Source organism: Chelonia mydas, chromosome 17 (genome assembly GCF_015237465.2).
Source record: "Chelonia mydas isolate rCheMyd1 chromosome 17, rCheMyd1.pri.v2, whole genome shotgun sequence".
Lineage (NCBI taxonomy): Eukaryota > Metazoa > Chordata > Testudines > Cheloniidae > Chelonia > Chelonia mydas.
Genome location: NC_051257.2, coordinates 10,658,022 through 10,685,743, shown reverse-complemented (window position 1 = coordinate 10,685,743; position 27,722 = coordinate 10,658,022). Strand labels below are relative to the sequence as shown.

At 42.7% G+C, this 27,722-nt stretch overlaps 2 protein-coding genes across 12 annotated transcripts in view; one reads left to right on the top strand and one right to left on the bottom strand.

Annotated features, from left to right (window-relative positions):
• The first annotated feature begins 311 nt into the window (after window positions 1-311).
• Window positions 312-23,160, top strand: LOC102942136 (tapasin-related protein). 3 transcript variants are annotated; one of them, XR_005222656.2, is made up of 10 exons: window positions 312-466; window positions 1,472-1,699; window positions 8,269-8,544; window positions 10,248-10,589; window positions 11,509-11,835; window positions 12,638-12,724; window positions 13,204-13,220; window positions 13,310-13,350; window positions 16,248-16,487; window positions 19,304-23,160. XR_005222656.2 is itself a non-coding variant. In XM_027831674.3 (9 exons), the coding sequence occupies exons 1-8, from the start codon at window positions 421-423 to the stop codon at window positions 13,322-13,324; spliced, it is 1,338 nt and encodes a 445-aa protein (XP_027687475.1). In that variant the 5' UTR covers window positions 312-420; the 3' UTR covers window positions 13,325-13,350; window positions 16,248-18,307. The 3 variants fall into 3 exon arrangements, 2 of the variants coding, with proteins under 2 accessions (XP_027687475.1, XP_043387393.1); XM_027831674.3 differs by lacking the exon at window positions 19,304-23,160 and having other exon boundaries at window positions 16,248-18,307; XM_043531458.1 differs by lacking the exons at window positions 312-466; window positions 1,472-1,699; window positions 19,304-23,160 and adding an exon at window positions 3,983-4,216 and having other exon boundaries at window positions 16,248-17,017.
• The window catches only part of RAP1GAP2 (RAP1 GTPase activating protein 2), a 293,053-nt gene continuing 286,120 nt past the window's right edge, over window positions 20,790-27,722 (bottom strand). For all 9 annotated transcript variants that reach the window (XM_043531454.1, XM_043531450.1, XM_043531453.1 and 6 more), the window contains one exon: window positions 20,790-26,462. The gene's annotated coding sequence lies outside the window, so the exon portion shown is untranslated. The remainder of the gene's footprint in view (window positions 26,463-27,722) is intronic.

Sequence of the window (27,722 nt, the reverse complement as noted above, 5' to 3'; positions counted from 1 at the left end):
GCTCTGCTCCTTGTGGGATGGTACTTACCACAGCTGGTGCTAAGCAGATCTCACCCAACCTTTGTTAATAAGGGGGAATGTAGAAGCTCCTATCCAGTGTGGCTGCAGCACATTGCTATGAACTTATTGCCACCTGCTTGTAACAGAGAAATCTTAGCTCCTCTTTGGCAGCTATATCCGCTCTTTTACCTCTCAGTGGGCCAAGTTCTCTGCTGGCGTAACTCGATTGACTTCACTGGCGTTAATGCTAGTAGAGAATTTGGCCCAGCTGTTATGAAGTTTGTTTGACCAGGAAATCCCGCCCTGCAGGGATTGCAACAGCCTCTTTGAGAGAAATGAAAGTGAAACTGAGAGAACTGAAAGTTATGGGATAAGAAGAGTGTCTGTAGAGGGTGGCTCTGTATCTAAAGCAACTCCACTATGAATTGCAGGATTTACACGGCAGTTTGTTGCTTCCTGTGCACTGGTATGTACGCCTAGTATATTTGCGTGTGTTATAGTGCTATGTAAAATGAGACTGAATCACTTTATATGCTAAATTCTTGATCCGTTGTTGCCAGAGACTGTTGCGTGTTGTGATGATTTCTGTCCTATTGTAAAGATGAGATTATCCTTGTTGGCCCCTCGGTGGTTTCACTGCAGAACACTGCTGATCCAAATAGCCTAGATTTCTATGACACAAAAACAAAGCTAAGATTTTCAAAAGTCTCTAGTGATTTTTTGGTGGTACCTCAATTTTGGGGTGTCCAATTTGAGACACCCAAAATTCATGAGTCTCACTTGAAAACCTTAGCCTTAGGGGTTTTTTTTAATAGAAATGAACCCAAAATCTCCAAGTGAAACTCAGCCAAAACTGCTATTTTGCCCAGATTTGTGGTAGACTCCACATAACAACCAAGTTTAGCTCATTTATTCCAACAAACTGAACCACAAATTCAAAACTTGGGCTAGGTTTGTCTGAATTGATGTCAGTCTGGCCTGCAGTACTGGCGATTAATGAAACTTGAAATGAAGCATGATTTGAGGTTTTGCTAGAAAACTGTTGTGTCTGGGTTAATGTGCTGCGTTTGTAACTTTTATGTATATACCATGTTAATCGTTTATATCATACTACACCCGTAGTTTAAATAGAACTTAATAATTACATTACGTTCTGTGACCAAAAAGCAAAATGTATTTGCTCAGGGAAAATTTTATATCTTCTGTTATTTTCCCCCCCAAAAGATTTATGGATAAAGAGCCCAAAGTTTCTTGTACTCCTATAATGCAGAAAAATGGCCCTTCACCCTCAAAAAAAGTAATATTCAAGATACTACGGATCAAATGGAGCCATTAAAACTGCATAGAAACAGGGTTAGCTAAATGCATTAAATTTTTTTCACATGGGAAAACAAAGTTTAAGGGGTATTTTTTATAATTGAAAGATCAACAGTACTTTTTTTAATGCATTTGTGCACGTGTTGCCTTGAAGGAATCCTAAAGCACCATAATGGAGTTGCAACAGCAGGTTCAACCTTTAGTCAAAGTAGGCAGCTTTCCTGCTTGTTTGAGACAACTGAAACAATCCCATTGTTAAGTGATTTCAAGTACATCAGACAGAATGCCTGGCTCCTGCTGAGTGGAACTGAATCGAAGGACACCAAGAGACCTCACTCAGAAAATCCTCCTGCTGCTGATACCCTCACGTTTATCGTACAAGGTGAGTAATCTGTTTAGATTCTCAGGCATATGAGCAAATTTGGGGGAGTTGTAAAGTAGGTGCAGGCTGAGGCTTGAGGCAACCAAAACTGGGGTCCCCAATCTCTGGGCAGGTTGGCAGACAAATCTCGCTTGGGGGGTGTCCTTCAGGTTGCTCAGGGATGGTGGCACGCAAATGTTGGAATGCTGCACACGGATCGGACCCTGGGGGTGATCTCAGTGGGGGGACCTGGAGTGGTTTTTGGTGTTAATCCACCACTGTCAGGAAGCCGGTGATACTTTGAGATGGCCAAAAGCAATTTGCCAGTAAGGTTGTTTCTTGCTTGCACTTGGTTGGAGGCCCCCCACAAAGAGAACTGGTGTATTGCTATGCTTGCATTGTCTTCCCATCACTGTGGGTGGAGCAGGTTGTCCAGATTAGCAGCCTGAGTCATCATCCATCAACTGTTTCGCACAAAGGGGGCCTTTCTGATTCAGGCAATAGCTTCCCTGTCTCTGAGGCCATATCCTCTCTCATTGTAGAGTTCCCATGTCAGCCTGCTGCGGAGAACAGTGATACTTAGCACTTCTGGAGCTCTTTACACCCACAAAGTCCTTTGCAAACATTGCTCACTCTGCCCTGGCCTTTGGGATGTAGGTGAATATTACCCCCATTTTTCCAGTAGGGACACAGACTCTTGTGATCTTCCAAAGCCACACAGCAAGTCAGTAGGGGAGCTGGGGCTGGAATTCAAGTGCGTGAGTGTATCCTACTTAGCCTGTCAGGAACTAAAGTATCAGTGGGCCTTGTTCTCGCTCATCGTGTTCACTTACTAAAACCTTCAGTGTCCTCCTCTGGAAATCTAGCTTGCTGTTGCTGTGGACTGGCTGGATGGCAAATACAAAATGAAAGACTTGATATGAAGCAGGAGCTTGCCTGTGTTGTCATAGATGCATCAGCTGGCTATGCCACAGATTGATAAGCAGGGTATGCCACATGCGCATTACTTTACTTAGAGTGTGGGAAAGAGAACAACCGGGAAATAATTAATAAGACCCTGTGAGACAATCAGACACATGAAGGTAGATTCCTGCCTACCTCAGTACATGCATTAATAGATCATACAGAATAAGTCGGCATCTTCAGAGCCATTCCGTACACTCCTTCAGATCTTTGTGCCCAACTTACTTATTTGTGCACATGCTGTTGTCAGTAGAAGGTTGGGAGATTGTGATTCAGGCAACATAAGTGCATATGATCAAAGCACGGTGTTTTAATCCCTTATATTTAGGCCAAAGAAGAATGCATTTTCACTGGACCACAAAGAGGCATGTCTCCAAACTAGGGATTCTCTCTCTGCTAAATTTCAAGCTTCTCCCAATCAGGTATTAGAAAAGTTTTTAAAAGACACACCGAAGATGTTTAATAGTAGAAGTATATGTGTTCAGTCCCTTTATAATCAAAAATGGCTGAGCTGTTATTGTTCAAATTTAAAATTCATTCTTGGGCAGAGACCACACCTGGAAAACCTCTCTGCAAAATGAAAGTTACAAACAGAAATAAAGCCCTTTAGAATGGGAATGCTTAGTCAACTTTAATGATAACTGTTACTATGCATTCCAGCTATGATGATTCTCTGTGTGCGCACACAATAGGCACATGCCCTCTGGAACTCATTGCCACAAGATTTTGTTGAGATCAAGAGCTTAGCAGGATTCAGAAGGGATTGAATGAATATGAATATGCAGAGTTGTAACAATAAATTCTAATATATATAAAATCCTCATGCGTCAGGCCATAAAACAACCTTTTACTTTTAGGGGTCAGGAAGAATCTTCCCTGAGGGATAGGCTATCCCATAACTGCCTACTGCAGGGTTTCTTGAACCTTCCTCTAAAGCATTTGGTGCTGGCCACGTTGATGGCAGGATACTGGACTAGATGGACCTCCTGATCTGTGGCTATTCTTATATTTAACAACATTTGTATATATAGTATAAATATGTAATATATGAGTAGTAGTGTCCACCTTTATCCGCTGGGGAGCCCACTTCCCCACTGCAAGACACAAAGTATGAGTTCTTGCTTGGGTCCTGCTGTGGGGAAAATTTGGCCCCTGGTAGTTTGTGTTTGTTAAATGAATAGATGCTGTGCTATATTCTAAAGTGGCCAGTAGATGTCAGCATAACATCCTACAACTAAGCATGCTATGCTAGTCGTTTGTTTACCGACAAGGGGGTGTTGATCTATGTCAGACTGTTTTCTGTGTGCCCACGCACCCTGACTTGTTTCAGCAAATATTTTTACGAGAGAGAAATGTAACAGAAGGATGAGCCTTTCCTTCCGTGAAAGAATGACAGTGGAGTGAAGATCTAAACAGTATGTGTTTGACATGAGAGGGTCCATTTTTAGTGTGTTTGACTGAAGAGTCTTCCATAGATTCCCCTGTCTATTCTCAGAATATCGAATGCAGCATTTTGAAAATATAGCAGAAGAAATGAAGAAGTCATTCCGTTTACCATGGTGATGAGATCTCCAGGTATACAGATACAGGTCTATGTAGGAAGGTAAATCTAAGGAAAGGGAGTTACCAAATACATACAGTAGAGCCTCAGAGTTAAGAACACCTCGGGAATGGAGGTGGTTCATAACTCTGTGATGTTTGTAACTCTGAACAAAACTTCTTGGTTGTTCTTTCAAAAGTTTACAACTGAACATTGACTTAATACAGCTTCGAGCCTTTACTGTGCAGAAGAATGACGCTGCTTTCCCTTTGTTTTTTTAGTAGTTTATGTTTAACACAGTACTGTACTGTATTTGCTTTTATTTTTATTTTTGGGGGGTGGGGAGGTGTCTGCTGCTGCCTGATTGCGAACTTCTGGTTCCAAATGAGATGTGTGTGGTTGACGGGTCAGTTCGTAATTCTGGTGTTCGTAACTCTGAGGTTCTGCTGTCACTTTAGTCATGTTATTTTGTAATCCTTAATCACTACGATGAACCTGTTTTGTCACTCAAGTCAGCTGACCTGACTCTAAATACAACGGGGAGCAGAGCGGCTGTGTTGCGTAACTTTCACAATCAGCACAGGTCTATGTAGCTGCTAAACTATTTAGATGTTTGAAGTATTATTGGTTCATCTCCCTTTTGTGGGGGGCAAGAGGGCTCCAGATGGGAGTAATTGGCAGTGGGACATGGAAACCTTTTGGGGGACATTTTGGGGTTCACCCACACCAGTAAAGGGGTCAGTCACTGTTTGCCTGACACACACACACAACTCTGAGCGTCTTGTGGCTAGCTGTGCAGCTTTTGTCCGGAGCTACAACCCCAACAGCCCGCAAGCCTCACGCTGGCCTTGCCCAACTTGCTTACTCCTTGCAGGCCGACCTTAGGACCCTTCCAGCCCTGAATTCAGCCCAAAACCATCGTCCTGCAGGGTCTGGTCCCTCTACTGGACCCTCACCAAAAAAGTATTTGGTTCATTGCTTCTTCAGAGACTGTAAAACATTCCAATTGGTCAGCTTCTTAGAAGCTCAGACGTCACTGCACGTATCCGGCACTGAGGATTTATAATGAAAGCAAAACAAGTTTATTCACACAAAGAGCATGGATTAAGTGGTACCAAGTAACAGAAATTAAGGTAGGGATGGTTACATGCAAATTGAATGTGCGCTGTCACTTTTAAAACCTATAACTTAGCCTACGTCTACCTTGTGTGCCGCTGTAAGGTCTGCAGTGTAGCCGCAGATCTTTGTTGCCAGGAGAAAGCTCTCCTAATGACAAAATACAACCACCCCTCCGCCCTTCTCCTTTCCAGCTTTTTACGGGCTGGCTTGGCCAGGACCCATCACAGAGATCAAATCATGTGGGTTTTTTGCCTCCTTGAAGTGGAGGATAACTTAGGGGTCTGCTCCCTGTCTCTCTGTAGTTCAGGGTACCTTTTTAATTGATTCTTCCAAAGGATGCCCCCAGATAAAGTTCATTAGTTCAGGCTGAATAAAGGACCCATGAGGTCTGAAAAATAAAGCTGGGGCTGGTTCCAAATTATCTCTTCCTGTTGTAACTTCTGATACAAATCAATAGCCCATTGAATTTGAGCCATACCTGCTTTGAGGTGTCAGCCTCTTGTTTTTATCTGGAAAAAACCAGTTTATCAACTCTTCCCTCCTCCCCCCCCCCCCCCCCCCCGAGCATGCCTGATTTAAATACCCTTTAATCACAGACTTCGAAGTGTAATACCAGTGAGCATTCATAATTTCACATCCAGCTTTGTTATATACAATTTACAATGATGATATTGACCAGGGGGTTGTTTGTTTTCAAATATTTCACAAGGCGTATTTGGTACAGAAATCACAGCAGTAGTGTGTTGGGTCTGAATACAGGGGTGCCTCGGGTCACAGTGGCTGCAACTTAGCGGTGGCTGGCTGGCCAACCTGAAATGAGTTGGCGGGTCATGTCCCAGGTTCTAGTGGACAAGTGCCTGGGTCAGGGAGCCGCCTATATATGTGGTTGGTTTGGCCGTTCAGAAGAACGGAGTGAGCCTGGAGAGTGAGGCCCCGATCCTGAGTTGTGGCCCCGCTCAACTCGGCGCCTGTGAGGATGGCGGATGCTGTAAGCCTTCTTCTGACACTGGGGCCTTCTGGGGGACAGACCAATCCTGGACACAAACCAGAGCAGCCCAAAGACTGAAATAGGAAATAACTCTGAAGGTTGGTCAACCTTGTACCAACTGCCCCCCCTTGTCCTGACCATGCTCCCTTTTCCTCAGCCACATCCCTTGGGCATGCTCTGTGTGCCAGGGCAGCTGGGATGAGAATGGCCTAGAAGTCACTATGGCAACTCTGTACCACAGCAGGATGGCACGGGCAGGGCTGATCCTCTGCTGTTCAGCTAAGCTGGCTTTGCCCTATTGCAAGGAATGATCAGAACGTGACTTCCCTTCAGTTCATGGTTGAGGCACTTCAGTAGGTCACTGTGGGCGTTACTGCAGGCTGCGATGTTTTATGTGACTAAACATAAGACTTCAGGGATTGCCTACACGGGGAAAGGCCCCGCAATAGCGCTAACTCCCCATGTGGACTCTTACCGCACCCTAAGAGCACCTTCGTGCACATCAGCTTAATATAATTTGGAAGTATTCCAAGCCAAACTGCATTAAGAGCGTCCACATGGGGAGTTGGTGCAGAGTAGCTAATGCACTTTAAATTCACACCCTCACTTACTGCATACTACCTTCCCTGTGTAGATAAGTCCTCAGTCTTTACCAGCATTAAATTCACTTAGTAAATGAATATTTAATCATTTTGCAAGAGTGGGAAGACAAATCTGCCAGGGTAAATTCTGCTGGGAATGTTGTTCGCTTGTGCTGTTATATCATCACCAGATAAAGTTAATCACAACATAGGGGGGATTTGCAGAGTACATTTTCCTCAAACTAGTCACAACAGTGTAGGAGGATTCAGAGAAAAGATGTGCCTCTTGGAGCCCTTTCATGCAGAGCTGAACATGGTAGGAGAGGAATCTGAGCTGCAAAGTTCAGATCTTGATCCAGGTTCCAAATTCCCCTGTGTGTCTGGGGGTTTGCTTTGGGTTTATCTTTAGAAATAACATTATTGTGTGATTATGATTAAGTGACTTATTGTGTGGCTCACAAATAACCTATTGTGTGTATGGCGGATGACAAAGAGCAGTGACAATATACTGCATTAAAGAAAGAACTCAAGGGGCAAGAATACCCCTATGTTTGTAAAATGTATCTGACTAAAAGGCACTCCCCAGAATATCCCATTATTCAGTCTGCTGAACTCTTTGCTTTTCCCAATGCACTCAAGTGAGTGCTGTCAAATTCGTGGAGGGATCTCCTCATTCGCTTCTGGGGACTGGTAAAAGACATTGTGACAAGATGAGCCCAACAGCTGGCCTCTAGAAATCAGGACATCTGTCTGTTTTCTTGGTCTCTCATCTGTTGATTTGATTGTTTCTTTGGCTATTCTTTCAGCCAGTACGAGGTCTGTGAACCGCTTAAGTCCTTCTTAAGCCTCTGTACAGGAATGAGCTTCACCCTTTAAGCCCGAAAGCTCCTTAGCTGATATTGATAATATTCGACAGTCTGCAGGCTCAGTGATACTCATTTCAAAGATGCTGAAAACCGTAGATCTGGTGCCCATCTCACTTAAATCTTATTACTCCGGTGTAACTCCCATTGATTTCTGTGTAATTTCTCCTGATCAGGCTCTGTCATGTCAGACCCCTCCTAAAGCCAGGGTAATTAGCCTTGAAGGAGAGGTGCGTGTGGTATTCGTTAACAAGCATCTTTATCTTAGTCCTGAGATGCTACAACCAAATTAGGGCCACAACTCCGCAACTGGGTCCATAAAAGCAGAGACTTGAACCTGTTGTAAAACTGGGGGTTTGGGGAGAAGAATTCCGTGCTGTTTTTGCGTGTGCTGAGAGTCGATTACCACTGAGATTGAATAGGGTTGCATCGTATTTGCTGTTTGGGCTGGTGTGCGTAGATAGTTCAACTCTCTCCATAACATTGATGAAGAAGAGCTGGGATTCTAACAGGTGCGTGTGTATTTTTTCATGCAGAGTCCTCACTGGATATTCTCCAACACGTGGATGAAGATACTGACAAGCTTGAATGTAAGATTAGCAGATATTTTACAGATAACACCCAGATCCTCTGGCCTGGGTTACAAACTCAACTTCATAAACTAGATTCATGGTTCACTGGCACCATAAAGCACCTGGATGACAAATTCACCGTTACAGTCTTTTTGGTACAATCAAGTGCCAGCAAAGAGGCAGAGGACCGAATCCCCGAAGATGTTTCTCAAGGCAACGCAGAGACGTTTTATCTTTCAGGTAACAATAAGACTATCCAAAAAAATAAAATAATAATGATGATAATCCTGGTTTGCACTTCTACTGCACCGCCCAAATGAGGACTTTAAGTTTTACAATATTCATGTAGCATTGTAATGACAATGTGAGTTTGTCAATGAAATAACTAGCATCATGATATTTTTAAAATATCCCATTGGTGGGTTTAAAGTAGGGAGAAGCAGCTTTGCTAGGGTTGTGTATAATCTAAATAATGGGTCTCATTCTTATTTACACAATGGGAGTATTGCCGATTCCTGCAGTTTTATTTGGGGTGTCCTGATATTTGGTGTTTTCCTTAAAGCCCCAGCTCCTGGAATCTTGTGAATAAGAGACCATCTCTACAGTCCTTTTGATAATAAATTAATTAGTCAAATATATATATTTTTTAGAAAGTAAGTTTCTAGGCTTCATCGTTATGGAGACAATGATGAAAATTTGACCCTGGTGTCTCTTAAAGGCTCAAAACCTAGAAGGTAAATAAAAAAGAAGACCAAATGTATTTATTTTTTTTTTAAATCTCTTAATTTTTAAGCCAATTTCATGATTCTGGGTTTGACTCATGGTTTATGAATACTTAGGATTGCCGATACAGCTAATGCCACTTGACTCCAGTGTAGCTGGGTAAAGGGACTAGAAAGTAGATGTAAAGATAACTTGCATTGCCAGAAAAGTGTAACCTGGCAGCTTCTCAACCCAAATGCAAGTAATAACAACAATGGTCTGTAATACTGTTTAGCACATGTCTAGTGTTTTGCATATTCAAAACCACTATGGAGACATTAACTAGCTAATGCTCAAAGCACCCTTGTGAGGTCAAGGATCATCTTCCCTTTTCAGATGGGAGATTGCGGCAGGGAGGCGGATTGGCTTAGTGGCAGAACAGAAAATAGAATTCACACTCTGTGCTCAGCCCTCTCAAGCATGTTGCTTTCACACGCTCACTCTCGCTTTTACAATAGCAGGAGTGGGATTCTGATGGCCAAAAGATAGCCTCTTTGTTGAAGCCTAAACGTTTTTTTGTTGTGTGTGTGTGTGTTTCAGTTGGCCGGCCAGCCCAGATTCCCAGTGTAAATTGGGAATAACTCGACTGAAGTAATATATAGATATAGTCTTTCACCTGAGGATTTTAAAGAATATTATAAATGTTTCCCAGTTATTTAGTGTCATGAAAACCTAGATTGCGAAAACCAGTGTTAGTCAACTAAGACTTGTAGAGAGACAAGTTGGGTGAGGTAATATCTTTTATTGGACCAACTTCTGTTGGTGAGAGAGACAAGCTTTCGAGCTTATACAGAACTCTTCTTCAGGTCTTGGAAACTAACTCAGTGTCCCTGCTAAATACGAGGTTTGAAACTTTGAGTTCTCAATATCCTGGGACCAACACGGCTACAACGCTGCATAAGACTTGTAACACAGTTATGAATTATTGAAGGCTAATTGTACCCATTATTCAAATGGAGAAACCGAGGCACAAAGCGATGTTAAATGGCTTGCCCAAGGGCACAAAAGAAGTCGGTGGCAGAGCAATGAATTGTACCCATTTCTCGCTCTGACCATATATAAGCTTTATTCTGTAGTATAGGTTTGTGTGTCTTTAGATGGCAGCTTGTACTCTGACTGTGTTTAGCACCATTGATCCAAAATCTGGTCACTCTAATGATGCTTTATCATCTGCATTACAGGTGTATTCTTGGTACGCACAGGACCCTCTGTAATCCAGTCTGGCTTGAATAAGGATGTCCTCCTCAGCTGTGCTTTCTCAGTCGATCACAACACAGATGTCACCATCAAATGGATATTACAGCAGAAAGGGGGACACAAAAAGCTGATATTTGCCTATAATGGATCTACCAGGCAGGTGGAACACAAGGATAAACGGGCTGAGATGTTCCTAGCAGAGATCCCTAAGGGGAATGCTTCTCTCTTACTAAGAACAGTGGGAGTAAGAGATGCAGGAACCTATTCTTGCCAAATATTGGTGTCGTCAGTTCTCTGGGCACAGAATATCCAGCTGGAAATAGTAGGTAATTGATTCTTTTAAAATATATTGGGCAATGCTGAAAATTTTGTATTATCTTCATGTAGCAGGATAAGAGGATACTTGCCTTGATACGGATGGGTGATCACTTAACAATCGCTGTGTATTATTCTGTATTTATGAAGTACGCCGCTGGAATTGAGCAAAGGGGGAGAATTTGTGAGGCTCTCGGACAGGATCCAGTCTCCTTGCCACGTGATCGCTATCTGGTGCTTTTTTTCCCACCACCCTTTAATTATGTCTCTGTGGGATAAACCCTGCTGTGTCTAACTCTATCAAGGAATAGAATCAGGGACCCAAGACCAGAGCTTGGGGCAGATCCAGCAGCAAGGGTTCGTGCTCTCCCAGGTCTGTCTTTCCATAACAAAGCTAGGGCAGCTGACTTTTAGCCAGTGGAGCATCCTTTGGCAAGTCCTGCAGTGCAGCCGAGTCATATTCAGCAAGCTCCTTTTTTAAAGGATGAGCGCTGCGCTTAGTACCTGTGTCATTTCCCTTTTCTATGATAAACTTAACGCCTGTGGGTGGTACATGTCTAAGGGTTTTTTAATGGTTCCATGCCATTCTTCCCAACCAGCCAACACGTAAATGTGGGTCACGACGGGTCAGGGACCCCCAAAATAAGGGGGGGACACAAATATATTCAGGGTGGAAGCTTTATAATGCTGTGGGATTCCTTCCTTTGGTGGAGTGAAGCTCTGTCTCGTGATTCTGTGTTTCTGGTGCAAACTGTTTTCAGCAATATAAGTGAGGGAAACCAAATTTGTGTGGATGGGAAGTAATTTGGGGGCTAGAATCAGTGCTCTCGTTAGAAATGAGGGACATTAAATGGAGCCATTTTAATAGCGGAGTTTGCTTATTTTTAAATGGATCTGGATGCAGCACTGTAATAATTTTTTATTAACCAGAAAAGCCCACGGTGACCCTGAACGCTGCTGTCCTGTCTCTGGTGGAAGGAGATGAACACAAGCTGGTCTGTGACATCAGTCACTTTTACCCTCATGATGCCGAGGCTCAGTGGTTTCAGGAACCAATGCAGCAGGGGATGCTCCCACATGTGGTGACTCACGTTGTCTCTAGTAGTCACAGGCAGAACAGCGATGGGACTTACAGCTTCTCCAGTTACTTCCTGCTTAAGGCCTCCCTCAGGGACGATGGGCGTCGGTACACCTGCCGGGTGGAACACCAAAGCCTAAAGCACCCAATCAAGAAAAGCCTGACGGTGAAAGTGACAGGTACAGTGTTCACCAGAGGAAACAGCATTTAACAATATTTCCATTTTTGATAAAAAACAGAAAAAAACCACCCTTTTTTTGACCCCAAAAAACAAATTAAAATGCACAGCAAACTTAATTTATAATGAACATTTTGGGGGAGGGAGACTAGAAATCCCTTCCTGACCAGTTTGACCCTGTGATTGATTGATTTAATTTCTTAAAGAAAAACAGTGTGCCTGGTGCAATAGAAAGTGTAGGAACAAAGGTGGCCCTTGCTCGGAAAAGCTTACTGCGTGTGCTTGTGTTTCCGTGTTGTTTTGAACTCCTTTCCATTGGGCAACAGCGGAGGGGCTCTCTTGGAGAGATTTCAGTGAGGAGTGGAGAGTGGTTTGGTGAGCCTTAAGTGTTAGGACAGTAGACAGTAATAATAACCACCTATGCAATCTTTGTGCCTATGTATCACCTCTCACCCTCATGCTCAGCTATCAAATATCAATAATAACCTTTGTTCAGGGCACTTCCTGGGGGTTAATAACTAACTCCTCTCAATCTCTGGCCTTTAACACCATGTGGTCGTAAATCCCACCTCAATCATTGTTACTTTGATCCCCAAAAGTTTCTTGAGCCTCAGCTGTGGTTTGTTCTATTTATTTTATTTTGTTTTTAATCCTCTGCAGTAGACTCGTTTTTAACACACACAGAGATGTAATATGGCTTCATTATTGTAAATCGTATCTATGTCCTCTAAGAAGCAACAGGGTGTTTATTCTTCTCTGCAGGTTGTTCTTATAAAATGGTTCTTTTATTTATTTCTGGACAGAATCTACCTCAGCAACTTGGCTCCTTGTCATCCTATTCGTCGTCCTTGCTGGGTGTCTTGTTGTGATGTTGTATTTTCTTTACCAAGGTAAAAAAAAAAAAAAAGTGTGTGAAAACCATTATTTGGGGTGGAAAGGAGTTTGCTGGCATCCCCATTATTTATTTGTAGTATTGTAGTGCATAGGAGTCTGTCATAGAGCTGGACCCCACTGTGCTAAGCTAAAGACCGTCCCTGCCCCAAAGAGCTTACAACCTAAATATAAGAGTAGAGGCAACAGATGGATACAGACAGACTGATGGGGGAAGTAGAAGGAAACAATGAGACAATACAGGTCAGCGTGGTGTGCAGTAGCCTCAGCACACCAGGGTTCTATTGAAATACCGGGTCAGATCCCCAAATGGGGTAAATTGGCCTAGCTCCATTTAAGTCAATGGAGCCAGGCTGATTTACACCATCTGAGACTCTAAGCCCAAACCTTGAACTGTAACTGAGTTGTCTGGTTATGGCTGGTAAGTGGTGTCTATAGTTCCACATTCGGACTGACCTGTCTTTCTTTTCTTCCCTAGGGATGAGCACCAATAAGGTAGGTTTCGGTTCTGTTTTCTACCCATTCGCTTTATGTTGTTTCCATTGGGCTGTTCTCTAATGCGTTTGTCTTTGTTTCAATTTCAGCCAAAGCCTTACTAGAGCATGAGACCGTTCAATCCAGTCAGGTAAGAGGCAAAGGATCCAACCTGGTAATCTGCAGTAACCTGTCAGGGCACGTCTACACCGCCGGCGGCACTGAGCTTGGGTGAACAGATGTGGGGCTCGCACTACTGCACTAAAATCGCTACGTAGATGATGTGGCTTGGGCTGGTGCTCAAGCCCTGAAGCCGAGGGAGGGGGGTGGGCTTCAGAGCCAAGCTCTGGCTCAACCCGCAGCTTAAAAATGCTGTCTGAGTAGCTCTTTTTAGTACGGTAGCACAAGCCCCATGAGCCCAAGTCTGTTGACCTGGGCTCAGAGCCTCGCTGCTTCTGGCTATGAAGATGTACCGAAGAAAGAGCGTGGGTGGGATTTTCAGAAGCACTCAGCATTAGCCTAACTCCGCTCTCACTTGAAGCAACGGGATTTTTATCGTCGACTTCAAAGGGAGCACAGTTAAGGTGGGGTTTTCCAGAGTGCTCAGCATTGGCCTATGTTATTAGTGGAGTGTGTATAATTTAGAGATAAAGAGAGGGGGGGGGTCAGGAGTCCTGATCTCTGCCACTGAGTAACTTCATCAACTCAGGCAAGTCAATTATCCTCTCTGTTTTATTGACCCATCTGCTGAATAGAGATAATAATTATCTGCTTCTCACATGTTGCAAGGCTTCACTCCTGAATATTTGTAAAGTGATTTACTTTGATGAAAGGGGCTGCATGTGTGTTTAAAGTTATTTCCATTTATTCCCAAATAGAAATAACAGAAGAAACCTTTGTTTTTTCCCCAATATATTTTTATTGCAGTCGGAAGCGAATAATAGTATTGCATGCATTTGAAGAGCCATATTCTGTTTTTGCAGCATATACTAACTCAGAGATCAGCACGACGAAGAGTTGCATATCCATAGCACTGGGCAGTGCCCACAGGTAGATGGCGACAGGCTGCTGTAACTTAGATGGGCCTCGAGCGGCTCCTGGAGCAGCCCCAAATCAGGAGGGACCAAATGTAGCTTAAAGCCATCATATTCCCAACTTCCCCTAGGCTGCAAGTTCAATACTGTGCCTCTAAGAGGTGCAGTGCAGAATCACACCCCCCAAATCACGACACTGTCAATTGGGCATCTAACTCCCTTAGGCTCCTTTGAAAAAGTCTAAATCCCCAAGATTGCCTTGAAAATCTCAACCCAGGGCATCTTTACCTGTAATGCTCCCCTCCTTTTTTTTAATGCAGAAAGCAAATTAACATCTAACCTCCTGAATGACGATACGTCTTGCCTTATCTTTTCTTTAATTTGCATTTGATTTAGTTAAGAAAAACAAAGATGCTTAATATTTTATGGCCCTGTGAACATACAGTGCATGTTATAAAATTTAAAGTCTTTATATAGTGTTACTGCATAGTCCTTTACAAACTTTTCTTGTGAGACTCTCCTGAAGTTGAAAGCCGCCGCTCTTTAAGGAGTGCACAAAAAAGCAGACTGCCAAATTGTAGGATTGGAAGTAAAGAAGAATTCTGCCTCCAGCTGAAACTAGAGAGGAAATGTTAGAAGGACAGAATGTAATTATCCAAGCTGGAATTGGGTCACAACAGCAGGTTAACAACCCTATGCTTCAAAAAAGTCCTCTGAGTATTTAGTGACCATAGAGTTATTGGGACATAAGTTCTCCTCCTCACTGGAAATATTAGGACTTGGGACCAAATGAGACATAAAAGCTTGAAACCATAAGAGTAAAGACAAAAATACTTCCTGAGGCTGGTTACCATGGGGCTAGGATTTTGGCTTTCAGACATAAGCCCTTAAAACAGTGAAGCAAAAGCAAACAAAAAATACCGAGTGCCTCAGTATCACTGAGAGTGGGATCGGATCACTCGCAGGTTTTTATGCCTTTAGTTTGGTTTGCACTCGTTTCATCTTCTCTTTTCAAATCCCTCTGTCTTATCCCTTTGAGAGCAGTAGGCTCATGCTCTATTTGGTGTTTTCTATGACCAGACTCTTATTATGGTGGCACCTAGAGGCTTCAGCCGTCATCCTGGGCCCATTGTCCTAGGCACTGTACACACACTTAGACAGACCCGGCCTGAAAATGCTTATAACTGAAATAGGCAAAGGACAGCAGAAAGCAAGTATTAACCCTGTTTTACAGGTAGGAAACTGAGGCCCAATGCAGTGAAATGACTTGCCTGAGCTCACACAAAGTAGAGCTGGGGACTAAACTCTAATTTCCCGAGTCCTAGTTCAATGGGCGATTTCACCCTCTAACTTCAAGACTGCGACGGAAAGTGAGGTGACCCTTTTTTTCCAGGATCTACACAGCTGATCAGCAACTGCTAGAGAGAGAACTTCTGTGCCTGAAGGCCAGGACCTACCACTAAGAGTTTGGGTCTTTTGTTCAACTATGTTGGACAGTTTACCGGGGACTCTGGAGTCCACCCAGTGTCAAGCAAGTTGCTCATCGTCCATGCATACCTGCCAGGAGAACCTAAATTAATATTACAGATGATCTGTTCTGATGGAAAATAGCTTTTCAGAGGAAACACATTTTTGTGAGAAATGTTCATCTTACGAAATGCGTCGAAACAAATTTTGGCTCAGGTTTTTTTGTCTGTTCTTTGTTTTTTTTCCTCTTTTCTCCTCCCTTTCTACCAGCAAAGGGAAGTTTAAAAAATACCAGAAATGAAACTGATTCATTTCATCAGAACAACTTGGTGAAAAATTTTGAACAAAACAAGATGATGTTCATTTTGTTCTAGGTTCTTTCCAGAAAATACTTACCATTTTTATCATCATCTACACATTCAGTCTAGCGGAGACAGAAAACTAGTGTGCTCTGCGTAAAGAATGATGCTCCAGGCAGGCCAGGCTTTCTGTTTAATCCTTTTAAAGAAATCAATATAAAATATCTTTTTCTGTCCCTCACTTTTAGGACCTGCTGCTCCCTAGCTGAGGAATGAATCACAACACAGAGAGTGGAAAGAAAGAACGTGTGCTGGATCTGCACCAGGAGCTCTAGATGGTGTTTCTCCAAACATACACTTTGGAGCCATTTACACTTGTACAAGCTACTGCGGTGGGAGTGGAGAATTCTGATTTGCACAAGTTGTAAAGGAATGAAAAGTTGAGCCTGGTCTGGATTTTTTTGTACTGCTATGAATGTTGTTTAGTGGTATGAATTCTTTTTTTTTTTTTTTTTTAAACTGATGCAGCCGGTAGGTAGTTATGCCAGTACATCCCTGTATGTGGACACCTATTCCCCTTACTACATGGAAATAAGATGCACTAAAATAACTTCCTCCGTGCTAGCGGTATGACTGTATGCTGGTATAGTTAATGGAATACAACTTGTATGCGGACAAGGCCATAGATAAGATCCTTTAAAATAATGGGCCAGATTTCTTGTTGCCCGGTCCCTTGTATAATCATTTACACAAGTCCAGAGTGGGTGTGAAACATTCCCAGTCGGATTTACTAGCATTTTGCACTGATTTGGGCCAAGTTTACACAATGGGAGCGATAGTAGCATAGCAACCTGAAGGATATGAAAAGTTTGTTTTTTTTTTTTCTTCCCCCGTCGCCGGAAGACCCACCTCCCTAAGCGATGGTAACAAGGCTGATGGAAGCATTCTTCTGCCGACCTAGCTATGGCGCTCAGGGGGTGTGGATCTATATAGACCAGGCCTTTGGGGTAAAAAACTACACGAGGTGCAGGGCGGTGGAGAATCTGGCTTTATGCCCTCCAAGGGATTTCACCAGGATTTCTCAGTCATCAATCAGATGTCTTGTATTTGCATGTTAGGATTATGATGGCTGGGGCTTTTTGGGGGTGTGTGTTTGGTTTTTTTAAAGCCACATGGGTGCTCAGGTACACTTATCCTAGTAAATGACAGCAAGAGTCCTACTCTGTTCCCTCTGTCTTGCTTCCACACTTGCTGGTTTGAGCACCTTCTCTGCAGTACTTACCATCTAAAACAACCTTCCTGAATCTCTCTGCTTTATCCTTCCACATATCTTCAAACGTGTCTTTGCCCTGCTTAGTCCTATTCATTTGTCTCTTGTAGATATAGAAATGCTTTATTTAACATGCAGACAATACCTTCCCACCAGTGTTACTCTAACTTGTGCCGTCTATTGCCCGCTCACTGGTTAGTATCATTCACATCTGCCTTAGGGACACAGGTTGCGTGAAAAAACTTATGCAAAATGGGGGTGCATCAGGCTATACATGCCATTGCTGAGGCGTGGTTTTTACACCGTTGCTTCTTTTTGAGGAGTTAATTTGCTGTGTGCCCCATTTTGGGCACTGGCTATCTTCTTTAATGTTTATGTGCCTAGCCAAGAATTAAGTTGTGCCCCTGAAAACAACCCAGAAATTGACGCTGCTGCCAGATTGCGGCAGCCTGTTTGGTAAGTAGAGAATATTCTACCAGTGCCCTGCCATCTCTGTGGGCTGCTTGTTGGGTTTCCGGGTGATATTTAAGGTATTGATTTTTGACCTATAAAGCCCTAAATGGCTTAAGGACCTGCCTACCTGAGACTCTGTCCTTGAGCCATGCAGCTGCAGTTGAGATTAGCAGATGTGCTGGAGTCCTGTGAGGCTACTGGCTGAGCAATTCTCTGTGAGGACCCCACAGCTTTAGAAATAACTCCCATCTGCAATAGACGGTCAGATCAACTTCAGGGCACGTTGCAAATCTGACCTTTTATTCCCCAGGTATTTGAAAATGGTGGTTGCATCCAGGCAGGTTGGTTATAAGAGTGGGAAATGGTTGGAAAGAAAAGGTATTTGAATTTTAAAGTTGCCACGGCCCCTGGCGGTCATTTACGTTGGCTTGTTTGGCTCTACTTGGAATATCTTGAAGTCATGTTGTGGCCCCTTTTTAGTATTTGTGCAAATCTAAATCAATCAAACTGCTTGCTGGCTTTTAGTTTTGTGAAATGCAAAGGGGTCATTAAACAGCAATAAAAACACATAACGAAAAACTCAAATACATTCTGATTTGTTTGATTGGATTCTTAATCTCTGGCTGTTGGTGTAAGGTCCGTGGATTTGTTACTCCTCATGTCTCAATATTCCCACCCTGTTTTTCCCCGTGGCTGGCTCTACAACAGAGGCTTGCCGTTGTGTTTGACAAGGGTTCGTGTGAATGTTGTTTTCGGTTTTGGTTGGTTTGCATCCTCCACTCCATAGCGGAAAGTTACATGGTTGCATGGAAAGGCTGTCTATATACTGGGATTTTAGCCACGGGTGTAGCTGCGTTTACTCCAGTACGAGTCACACTGGGACTTGTCAGAGCCAGTGGCTGAAATTCAGGCCCCGTTGATTTATATGGGGACAGGATTGCACCCCTAAGGTAGGCCAGATGAGGTTTGAAGTCTTGTTTACACAGTGCCCTTATCGAACCAGTTTGTGGCTGGCTCCTGTGCGGTGGGAGAAGGGGGTGAAAGAGCCTCCCCCAGCCTTTTCCTAATCACCACCCTTGCTCTGAAGGAAACCAAGGACTGCCCCTGGCTAGCACCACACCCGTTGGACTGGATGCTGCAGTTGGGAAACACATGTGGCATCATCTTTACAGGTGGTACAGCGACAGTGCATCCCAGGGCCTCCTGCCAGTACACTTCATCATTGCTGCTCACCACTGTAGAATCTGGTGCAAAGCAACAATTAACCCTCATCATTTTAGGCTGAGGGAGAAGAAGGGAGTTAATCTCCCTTTGGCTCCGTCAAAAATCCCAGCTTTATAGTGCTTTGCACTCTGCCTGCTGCATCATAAAGAGACTGTGGTGTAATACTCCCATGACACTTACCACTGTATTATCTTTGAGGTATAAATCAAGGAAGATTTATTCTGCCTCCTGGTTTTGTTTCCCTCTTTTGTTACAGTGTTGGAGATATAAAGTTGCAGGGACAGTGGAGTAATACCTTTTACAAAAAATGTCTGAAGCTTGAGCAACACCGGCTAATCTCCTTTGTTGTTTGTTCAGCTGAAGCTTCAGGAACACTTTACCAGTCATGTGGCCTCCAGACAACATCAGGAGGGAAGGATCTGGGACATTGCAACTGAATTTCCAAACTACAGGGATTTAAACGAGGCCTTATGCGTTTCAGTGACAATCCAATTTCATGCCTGGCACAGGGAGAACGTTTGTAAGGGCTCAAAGGTTGGTGGAATCCAGGTAAGCTATGCCAGGTCGTTACTGTAATGTGCATGTTTTAGACTAATTGAATACTTATTTTCCCTTCTTCCATGTGGTTTGATTAGTAGTAGGGACCAATCTTATTTCAAGGTATCACCCTAAATTACTTATGATGAGCCTTGAAGGGAGGGGGCTCTGCTTCAAAAAAGTACTCTAGTGAAATAAATTCACCTCTGGAAAAAAAAAAAGAGAGAACACGAGGGCCAGCTTCTCAATTGGTATAACTCTAGCACTGAACTTCAGGGATTTCTACCAGCTGAAGGTCTGCCCACCATGTTGACTGAGACCTGGCCTACCCATATTGTATAAAGCACCTTTCTACCTATATAACCGGCCATGTCACATGAGGGGCAGGTACCACTCTGATGCCAGTATTGTTAAAGCATTACAGCTTCTGCCTGGAAGCAAACCCATAGACAATCTACAGGGCACTGGTATTCAACAGCTTGTCACTTGCAGGTGCTCTTAACCAAAGGGGCAAAAAGTCATCACTTCTTGTTCATCTTAAAGTTTTATGGAGCTTACTGTTGTAAAGAGACATGATGCCTGAAAATGGCACTATGTGTTAGTAATGAACTTTGTGGTTTTTGTAAAGTAAATAATTCACAACATTAAAAAGAGAGAAATACCCAATTTGAGGTCAACTCAGATCACGATAAGCAAGGGCACTCATTCATTGTTTTAACATTGAATTAAGGCACTGGCCATTTATAGCGTTTAGCAGCTGGAATGGATAGCTTCAGTGTCAGATTTTAAACGGCCAAGTACCCACTTCAGTCAAGCATGTGCGTAAAGCTAAGTTTAAAGTTCCATTGCATTCAATGGGACATAAGTACATGCTTAAATGGTTTGCTGAATTGGTCCCAAATTCTGTTCTCAAAGTAAATCAGGAGTAACTCTACTGAAGTTACACCAGTATAAATGAACAAAATTTGGCCTACGGTGTGTTGGAACAATTTTTCATTTTGAAAAAGTGTGTTACCAACTATATTAAGAGCGTCAGGTGATGGAAATTGGCGATAGCAATCAGTGGATGTATGCCAGTTTCAATTTACAAAGTGAGGATCTGGCTTATATGGTTTAGCCATTCATTTACATTTGCTCTCCCATAGGGCCTGATTCTGATCTCATACACTGCTGTAAAGCAGGAGTAACTCCATTGTAGTTCATGGAAGTAAACCGGCATAAAATCACATAAGGGAGATCACAAGCAACCCTTGCAGGGTGCAGTTTAAGCCAAGTGCTTTATCAGTGCACATAAATCCTGGTACGCTTACAGGCACAAAATATGTTATTTATTGTGAACTTTGCAAAGACACAATTAAGCAACAAAATATACATTTTTGAACCTTTAGAATTAGTTTTTATACATAACAAATACAATATGCTACCATAGCAATAAATTAAATGTACATTATTTACACAAACATAGGTAACCAGAAACTCTACAAAGCATCACCTCTCTACAAAAAAATAATTTTTTTGTCAGATACATTTCATTAAGAATTTTTTTCTACACGGTTACCTCTCGTCACATTCTAATGTTTAGAAAACCCTTTGCAGGATTTTATACAGTACTACATTCATGACAAAAAAAAAAAAAACCTGAAAGCATGCTTTAAGATTTGGAAAAAAAAAGAAACCTTTAACTATTTAAAAATGAAACAGAATTTTGAACGTAAGCCCCATGAATCGAGGTGCTGAGCCCCCACAATGTCCATTGACTTCAATGGCAGTTGTATGTGCCTCTCACAATCAGGCCCAAAGATCGCTGAAAAATCTTTGGCACAGATCCTCAGCTGGTGTTAATGTGTCCATTTACACCAGCTCGCTGTTTGGCCCTTCATCGCTACATTAACCAAAGCCCTAGTTCAGAAAAGCAGTTAAATATTTGCTTAAGTACACCCCTGTTCAACAAAGCACTTTAAGGGCTCTGCTTTCTGTGGAGTTCAGTGAGACTTATGCAGGAAAGCACTTACGTACATGTAAGTTTGCATACACAGCTGCAAACCAATCCCCTTCCTGCTATTGAGAGGCAGGACAAAATTCTCCATTCCATTCCGCACTTGAGATTTCCTGTCTGCAATGTGGGATTGATTGCATATGATATACTTGGGATGGGGTTTTCAGAGGCTCAGCAATTTAGGAGCACAAGCCCCATAGACTTTCAATTTGACTCCTGCTGTTAACTCCCTTAGAAGCTTTTGAAAATCCCCCTCTTCTTCTCTGCCTAGAGTCCCCAGTGCTCTCTGTGGAAGTTCCAGGCAGGTAACAAGTGCAGGATGTGCTGCAGATTAGAGAAGAGAACTTCTTGCCCTTAGGGCTCAAATAAGTGGTGGAAAAGTTAAAGCATAAAATAAAATGACCCCCAACTGGAAGACCAGGCCTTCATTGAAGTCAGTGGAGCTATGCTGTTTTACACCAGCTGAGGATCTGGCCCAGAATGTCTTATTTGGAAATTAAATAAATATACAGTGTTTGCACTTCCATCGTACCCATGTTAATACAGTAAAATCAGTGCAAGAAGGTAAGACAGACCCTAGAACACTGTCCCATAGAAATCTCTCTTTTTTGTGGACCATGTGAAGAATGACACAAATATCTTGTTTCTGCTTTCTGAATCCCCATTTTTCACTCACACTGGAAAAGTGCACTGTCTGAGAATTTAGTGTATTAACTAGAACTACTGAGGTTTTCGTCTAATGTAGTTCTTGTCATCCTGAAGCACTCTGCAATATATACTGATGTGTAGATGCCTCCTAGGTGTAGCACAGGAAGTGAAGAATACTGTCCCTCCCTTAAAACGAATGTAAGTAGACAAAGTAATTCTATGGGAATGTGGCTAGGACAGCAGCATTAAAACCCCTACTCTTGTAAAATGCTCCACAGGATCTTTAATGATCACAAGTGGTGAGGGGGGTAAAAAGTATCTAAGACTCATCAAGCTTAAATTCGTGACATGTTTGGGTACTTTTGAAAACTTGACCTTAAGTCTCCATCTCCTCTGAAATTCTGTGGGAGTGGTATTGTGAAGATGAGTCCACTTTGCTCTATTTCTCTCATATATTTTCAAACTTTCCCATCGACATTGCTTTGAATCACATTCAAACAACTTTTACTGAAAGTCACAGTCTCTAATGAAATACCCCAAGATGACATGTCTTATGCCAAAAGATTTTACAGAGATCAGCACTTAAGATAAAGGTGACTTCTGTAGAATCAAAGCAGCCCGTTGAAATACCAAAAAAACCTCAAAGCAAAAGTAAAAAAAAAAAAAAAAGCTACCAGGTGACATTTTGGTATATGGCTTCAAGAAATTGATCAAACACTATCTAAGTGAAAGAGTGAAGAAAATATGTAAAAGTTGCTGCCCTGGCACACAAATATGAGCTTTTAAAATGTTTTGAACCTGAGACATCTGTACCTATCTATACATACTGCTGCAAAACAGGACTTAAGAGACAGTGCTTTTTCCTTATTTAAACAAAATATTCATTTTTAATATTTAAATTCTATTCGGGGAAAGTATTCTGAATTTTGGTTAGTTGTTACTAGTATTTCATTCTGCAGAGAGCAGTACTTTTTAAAGAAAAACTGTCTGTTCTCAGAGAAAATAATCAATAAAATTTGTCTATTGCCCTTTACGTCATCTGCTGTTATAGTTACAAGCTCTTATATGGCGATTAGTTTTATTTTAAATTGGCAGACTATGTGTAGGCACTGGCAGCACCTGTACAAATTTAAGTATCTGTTTTAGTAAACTAATATGCAGTGTGCTACTGACCGAAAATGAACATTTGGTTCTTCATACTGTGTGTTTGCCTCAACCAAAATTTCAGGCTCTTTCCAAAGGCCAGGCAAGCTTGTGTCCAAGTTACCATAGCACTTTGCCAGCATGGGGTTAGATCCTTCAAGGCTGTAGAGCCAGTGTAGTTCCTTTGACTTTAATCAAACTATACTGAAGTGTACCAGCTGAGGATTTGCCTGTGGGAAGAACTCCCCCTGCTGTGGGCTGCTTGAAAATACGGTACCTCGCTTTGTTATGCTCACATGTATTTTAAACTTTCCTCTGTCACTTTACGGTTGTGACTGGTGGGGGGTGCTTATATTAGGGTGCCCAATTCTGCACTTAACATCCACAAATTAGACACCAGAGACCCATTTGGGACACTTCAGAGCCTCTTTGGTGCCAGCGGTTAGGGCATACATTTGAAGTTCAAAGTATGAAAATTTTCTTTCCAAATGCAAGTGACACCCCTCATTTAATGAGGCAGTGTTAGCGAATCAATTGGATTAATTTAAGGAAAAAAATTGTTGTCATTTTACAGAGCGTGGAAACCTTCTTTTTAGAGTGCTAATAGAATGGTTCCCAAGCCCTGTCGTGGAAAGACTCCCTGTGACTTGAGTGGGCTTTGGATGGGCCCTCCATAAGAAAAGAACAAAAAAAAGGAAGCTGGCTACATTTTATGGAAATTGATAGAGGTATTTAGAGTTCCTGATATCAAAATCAAAGTAGTTACTTGTACCCACCGCCAGAAATGACGTACAAGCTGTCACACACAGGAGGGGGAAATTAGCTCCACCAGTATTTCCATAGTAAATTATTTTCCCATAAAAGAAGCTTTAGCAACTCTTTGCCATAGAAATTACACTGTCTTTTCCCCCATTTTCTGGAGGAACAAGTCAGGTACTGAAAAGTCTTTCATGTGAAACTAAAATTTGAGATATGGGGTCCAATTCTCATACGGTGCAAGTCAGCATAGCTCCATGGAGGTCACTGGAGCATCACCTGCTGACCCCAGCTGAAGATCTGGCCCGTAAAATTCAGTGGGTGCTTTTGAGATCTACTTAGTCAGAATCACCACTGCCCAGTTGTAGTTTAAGTCACTCTGTTTGGGGGCCGGGGGAAAGGTGTTTAAATTATATAAAGCACTTCCCCTCTCGCTGCAGTTCAGGTGCTGATAAAAATGAAAGTGCCTCTTCTTTGTTTAATTAAATGTCTCCAATAGTACTACAGGAACCCCTTAAATTAGCCAGGCTCTGAATCTCCCTTGCCTTAGCCACACACCATAATTCCATTTTACCTTTTCATTGCACTAGAGTAAAAGGTGCAGGGCAATGGATGTACATTCAGACCCCTGGTGTTTGATTAAACTTCTACATTTGATTCTGTAGGAGCCCTCAGGTCCTGGCAGTTGAGTCTTGAAGGGTGGCAGGTGACCTAGGTGCTGTTCCTTAACAAGGCCGTGTACTACTGATGAGTTGACCTATGAGGGGGAAGTGAAATCACTTTCCATGAAGCATAAAGTGGAAGGAAAAATGGGGGGGGGGCCTGACTGTTTTCTCACAATACCGTAAATCTGTGGCATATTTATACAGCTTAAAAAATGTTCTCCAATGTTTTTGTCCCTTTTCTAACGGCAAACTTCCTTCGCTGATTGGGTGAGGTGCAGAATCTCTGGTGATGTCTGCCAAGAGCATTGTGTTGGTCATTCTGCAGGCTCTTGTATACTATCATGGCACCCATAAAAATACAAACCACACGGCTGCTGCCCAAGCAAAGGAGAACCTTGCTCAAGTACAAGCCCTGTTTGCAGAAATAAGCCATACCCCAGGGTGATGTAGAATTATGGAGACTTAGAACAAGAGCTGGAGAGTTGTTGTGTGATTATGGGAGAGTGGCGTTTGCTCATTTATCACACTCTATTCACAGGAGGAGGTTTTTTTCCCTTCTTCCCAGCCCTGTTTTGACATTGCACAGCCGCTCCCCACAGAATGTGAATAATCCATTACACAGCAAAAGGATGAACTTCCTCTGAGTAGGTGGGTTACCCAGTCCTGCCAAGCGAGTTTACACAAACAAACAACAGAAGTCAGCTTGTAATTTGCTTGCTGGAGATAGATTCCAGCCAAGTGGATATTCTCCAGACCATATGTCCTCCTAAAGAGTGAGGGCCAAATTCTCTACTGTAAAATGGCGCAGCCTCTGTTGTTATTATTTCTAGAGTGGGAGTGCCTGGAGGTCGCATTATGCTTGGCACTGAACAAACCCATCATATGAGACAGTTCCTACCCCAACAAGGAGGAAGGGAACAGAGGCCGACAGAAATTACTGCTCAAGTTCACTCAAAGCGGCCAGGAATAAAACCCAGGGCCACATTCACTAGACCACAGTGCCTCTCGGAAGTCAATAGAGATCTACTGATTTACAGCAGCACAGAATTTTTCCCTTGATTTTTCTCCAAAATCCCTTAACGGATCAGAGCAAAGTGAGGAGGAGGAGGAGGAGATCCCTCCTGTCCAAGCTGAGAGTCAAATAAATATGTTTGAAAGAGCTTGTGCATGTCTCCTGACAAGCTCCCCCCACTCTTAAAAAAAAACCAACCACCTGTTTTTCATTAGGCAACTAAAAATAAAGCACAGAGACATCCTGAAACGACAGAGAATGTCTGTCCTGCTTACTTTCTGGACAAGGAAAAACAGATGCTAGCATAAATTGATAGACACAGAGTTGCAATAGGAAAGGGCCTATGGGAAACAGGATTGGTTATTGAATTGTCTTTTTCCAGTCAAAGATCTACAAGATGAACAACACTCATCTTAAGACAAATAGCTACAAGGCGCACACGAGGGTAACACATTTCAGAGCACCGAGCGAGAGGGTGAAGTTGCTTCAAGTAGAAGATGCATCTCCCGCTGCAATGCAAGAATGTGTTTTGTCAGACAAAATGGGAGTCGAGCAACTTGCTTACCACTCTGAAAAGACGGGTTCTTGTTAGACTACAGAAATTTCTGCTAGGTGGCAGTTTCTTCTTGACTTCAAGGTACAGCTGAGCAGGTGAAGATCGCACAATGCAGCGTGGCAGTTGCTATTAGTGTAGCGAATACGGTTTCCCGTTTGATGGTGGAAGAGAAGAGTTTTTCCCTTTGTCATAACAGAAATAAACTGCAAAAAAAAAAAAGGCAAAAAGAGAGAATGAAAACGATAGAGGAGAAAATTCTCAAGAAAGGGTCAGCGACAGCATGAATAAGACGTGCCACTTTCAGAGTTCCGCAAAGTACGATGAGGCTGTAAAAACTTTCACCTGCAAGTGAAAGTATGGTCCAAGCCAACTGGAATCTTCAGCTGAGATCAGTGGGCTTTGGATCAGGCCCATATTATTTGCTGAAGGTAGTGATAACTGTAAACATGAAAGGCCAGATTTTTCACAGGTGCTGAGCCACTCCATCTCCCTCTGAAGTCACAGAAGAGTTAGAGTTTGCAGCACTGCTAATCCTAAGTATTGAAAACTCATGAGTCAGCACGCACAGAGCAGGAGATTGGCTTAAAAATGGCCTGGTTTTAAAAAATTATACATTTTGGGATACGTCTGGGGTTTGAGGCTGTTCACCACAACTATGAGGGCTAGAAACTTTTTAACTGAATGAAAACTGAGGTTTTTGTGAAGTAACAGGACTCCAAGAGCTGGGGCTTAACAAAAAACACAACTATCACAAGACCTGCAATGAAACCACTAGAATTTCCAACATTGGCCTTCCAAGCTGCTCATCAGTATATTTCAGCCTTGACTTGGAGGGGGCGACCCATAAGCCAGAGGAGTAGCCAGACGCAAACCTCCTCTGATGAGACAGAGTTGTTGCCAGTTCTGATGGAGGTATTTTCTGCTGTGGACACGTGTCTGTTTAGAACTAGACTGAGACCTCCCCACCCCCCAAGTTATTCTAGCCATTAGCTGAAAAACTGCTAAGGGTTGCAAAACAGTTCCCATTACAATTGCATGTTTTAAATGCTTGTAAAACATACCTGATGAGCTGAATAGTTCCATGCATGAGGTCTGCCCTGCCCAAATGTTCTTTTGGTTTTTTTTTTTTTTTTTTTTTTGGCAAGGAGAATTGCGAGGGCAGGATGTTTGAGCAACTTATTCAGCCTGGTTTTTTTCCAGTTATGAGAATGAACAAAATGGATCCTTATTCTCACTGTAAAAATTCTAACCACTCCTTTAAAAAAAAGGAATGCAACAGCTAAAACCGTTGACCTTGCCGCAGTGAGATCTATTAACTGGCCGAACAATCGCCCCATAAGGGAACTGATGGAAGCCCCACTGGGACTCTTAAAACTATGCTAGATAAAACCCAAGTAAATATACTATAACTGCACTGGCAGGGGAATGGACAAATCATCTTAGACCATATTACAAAACGCTTA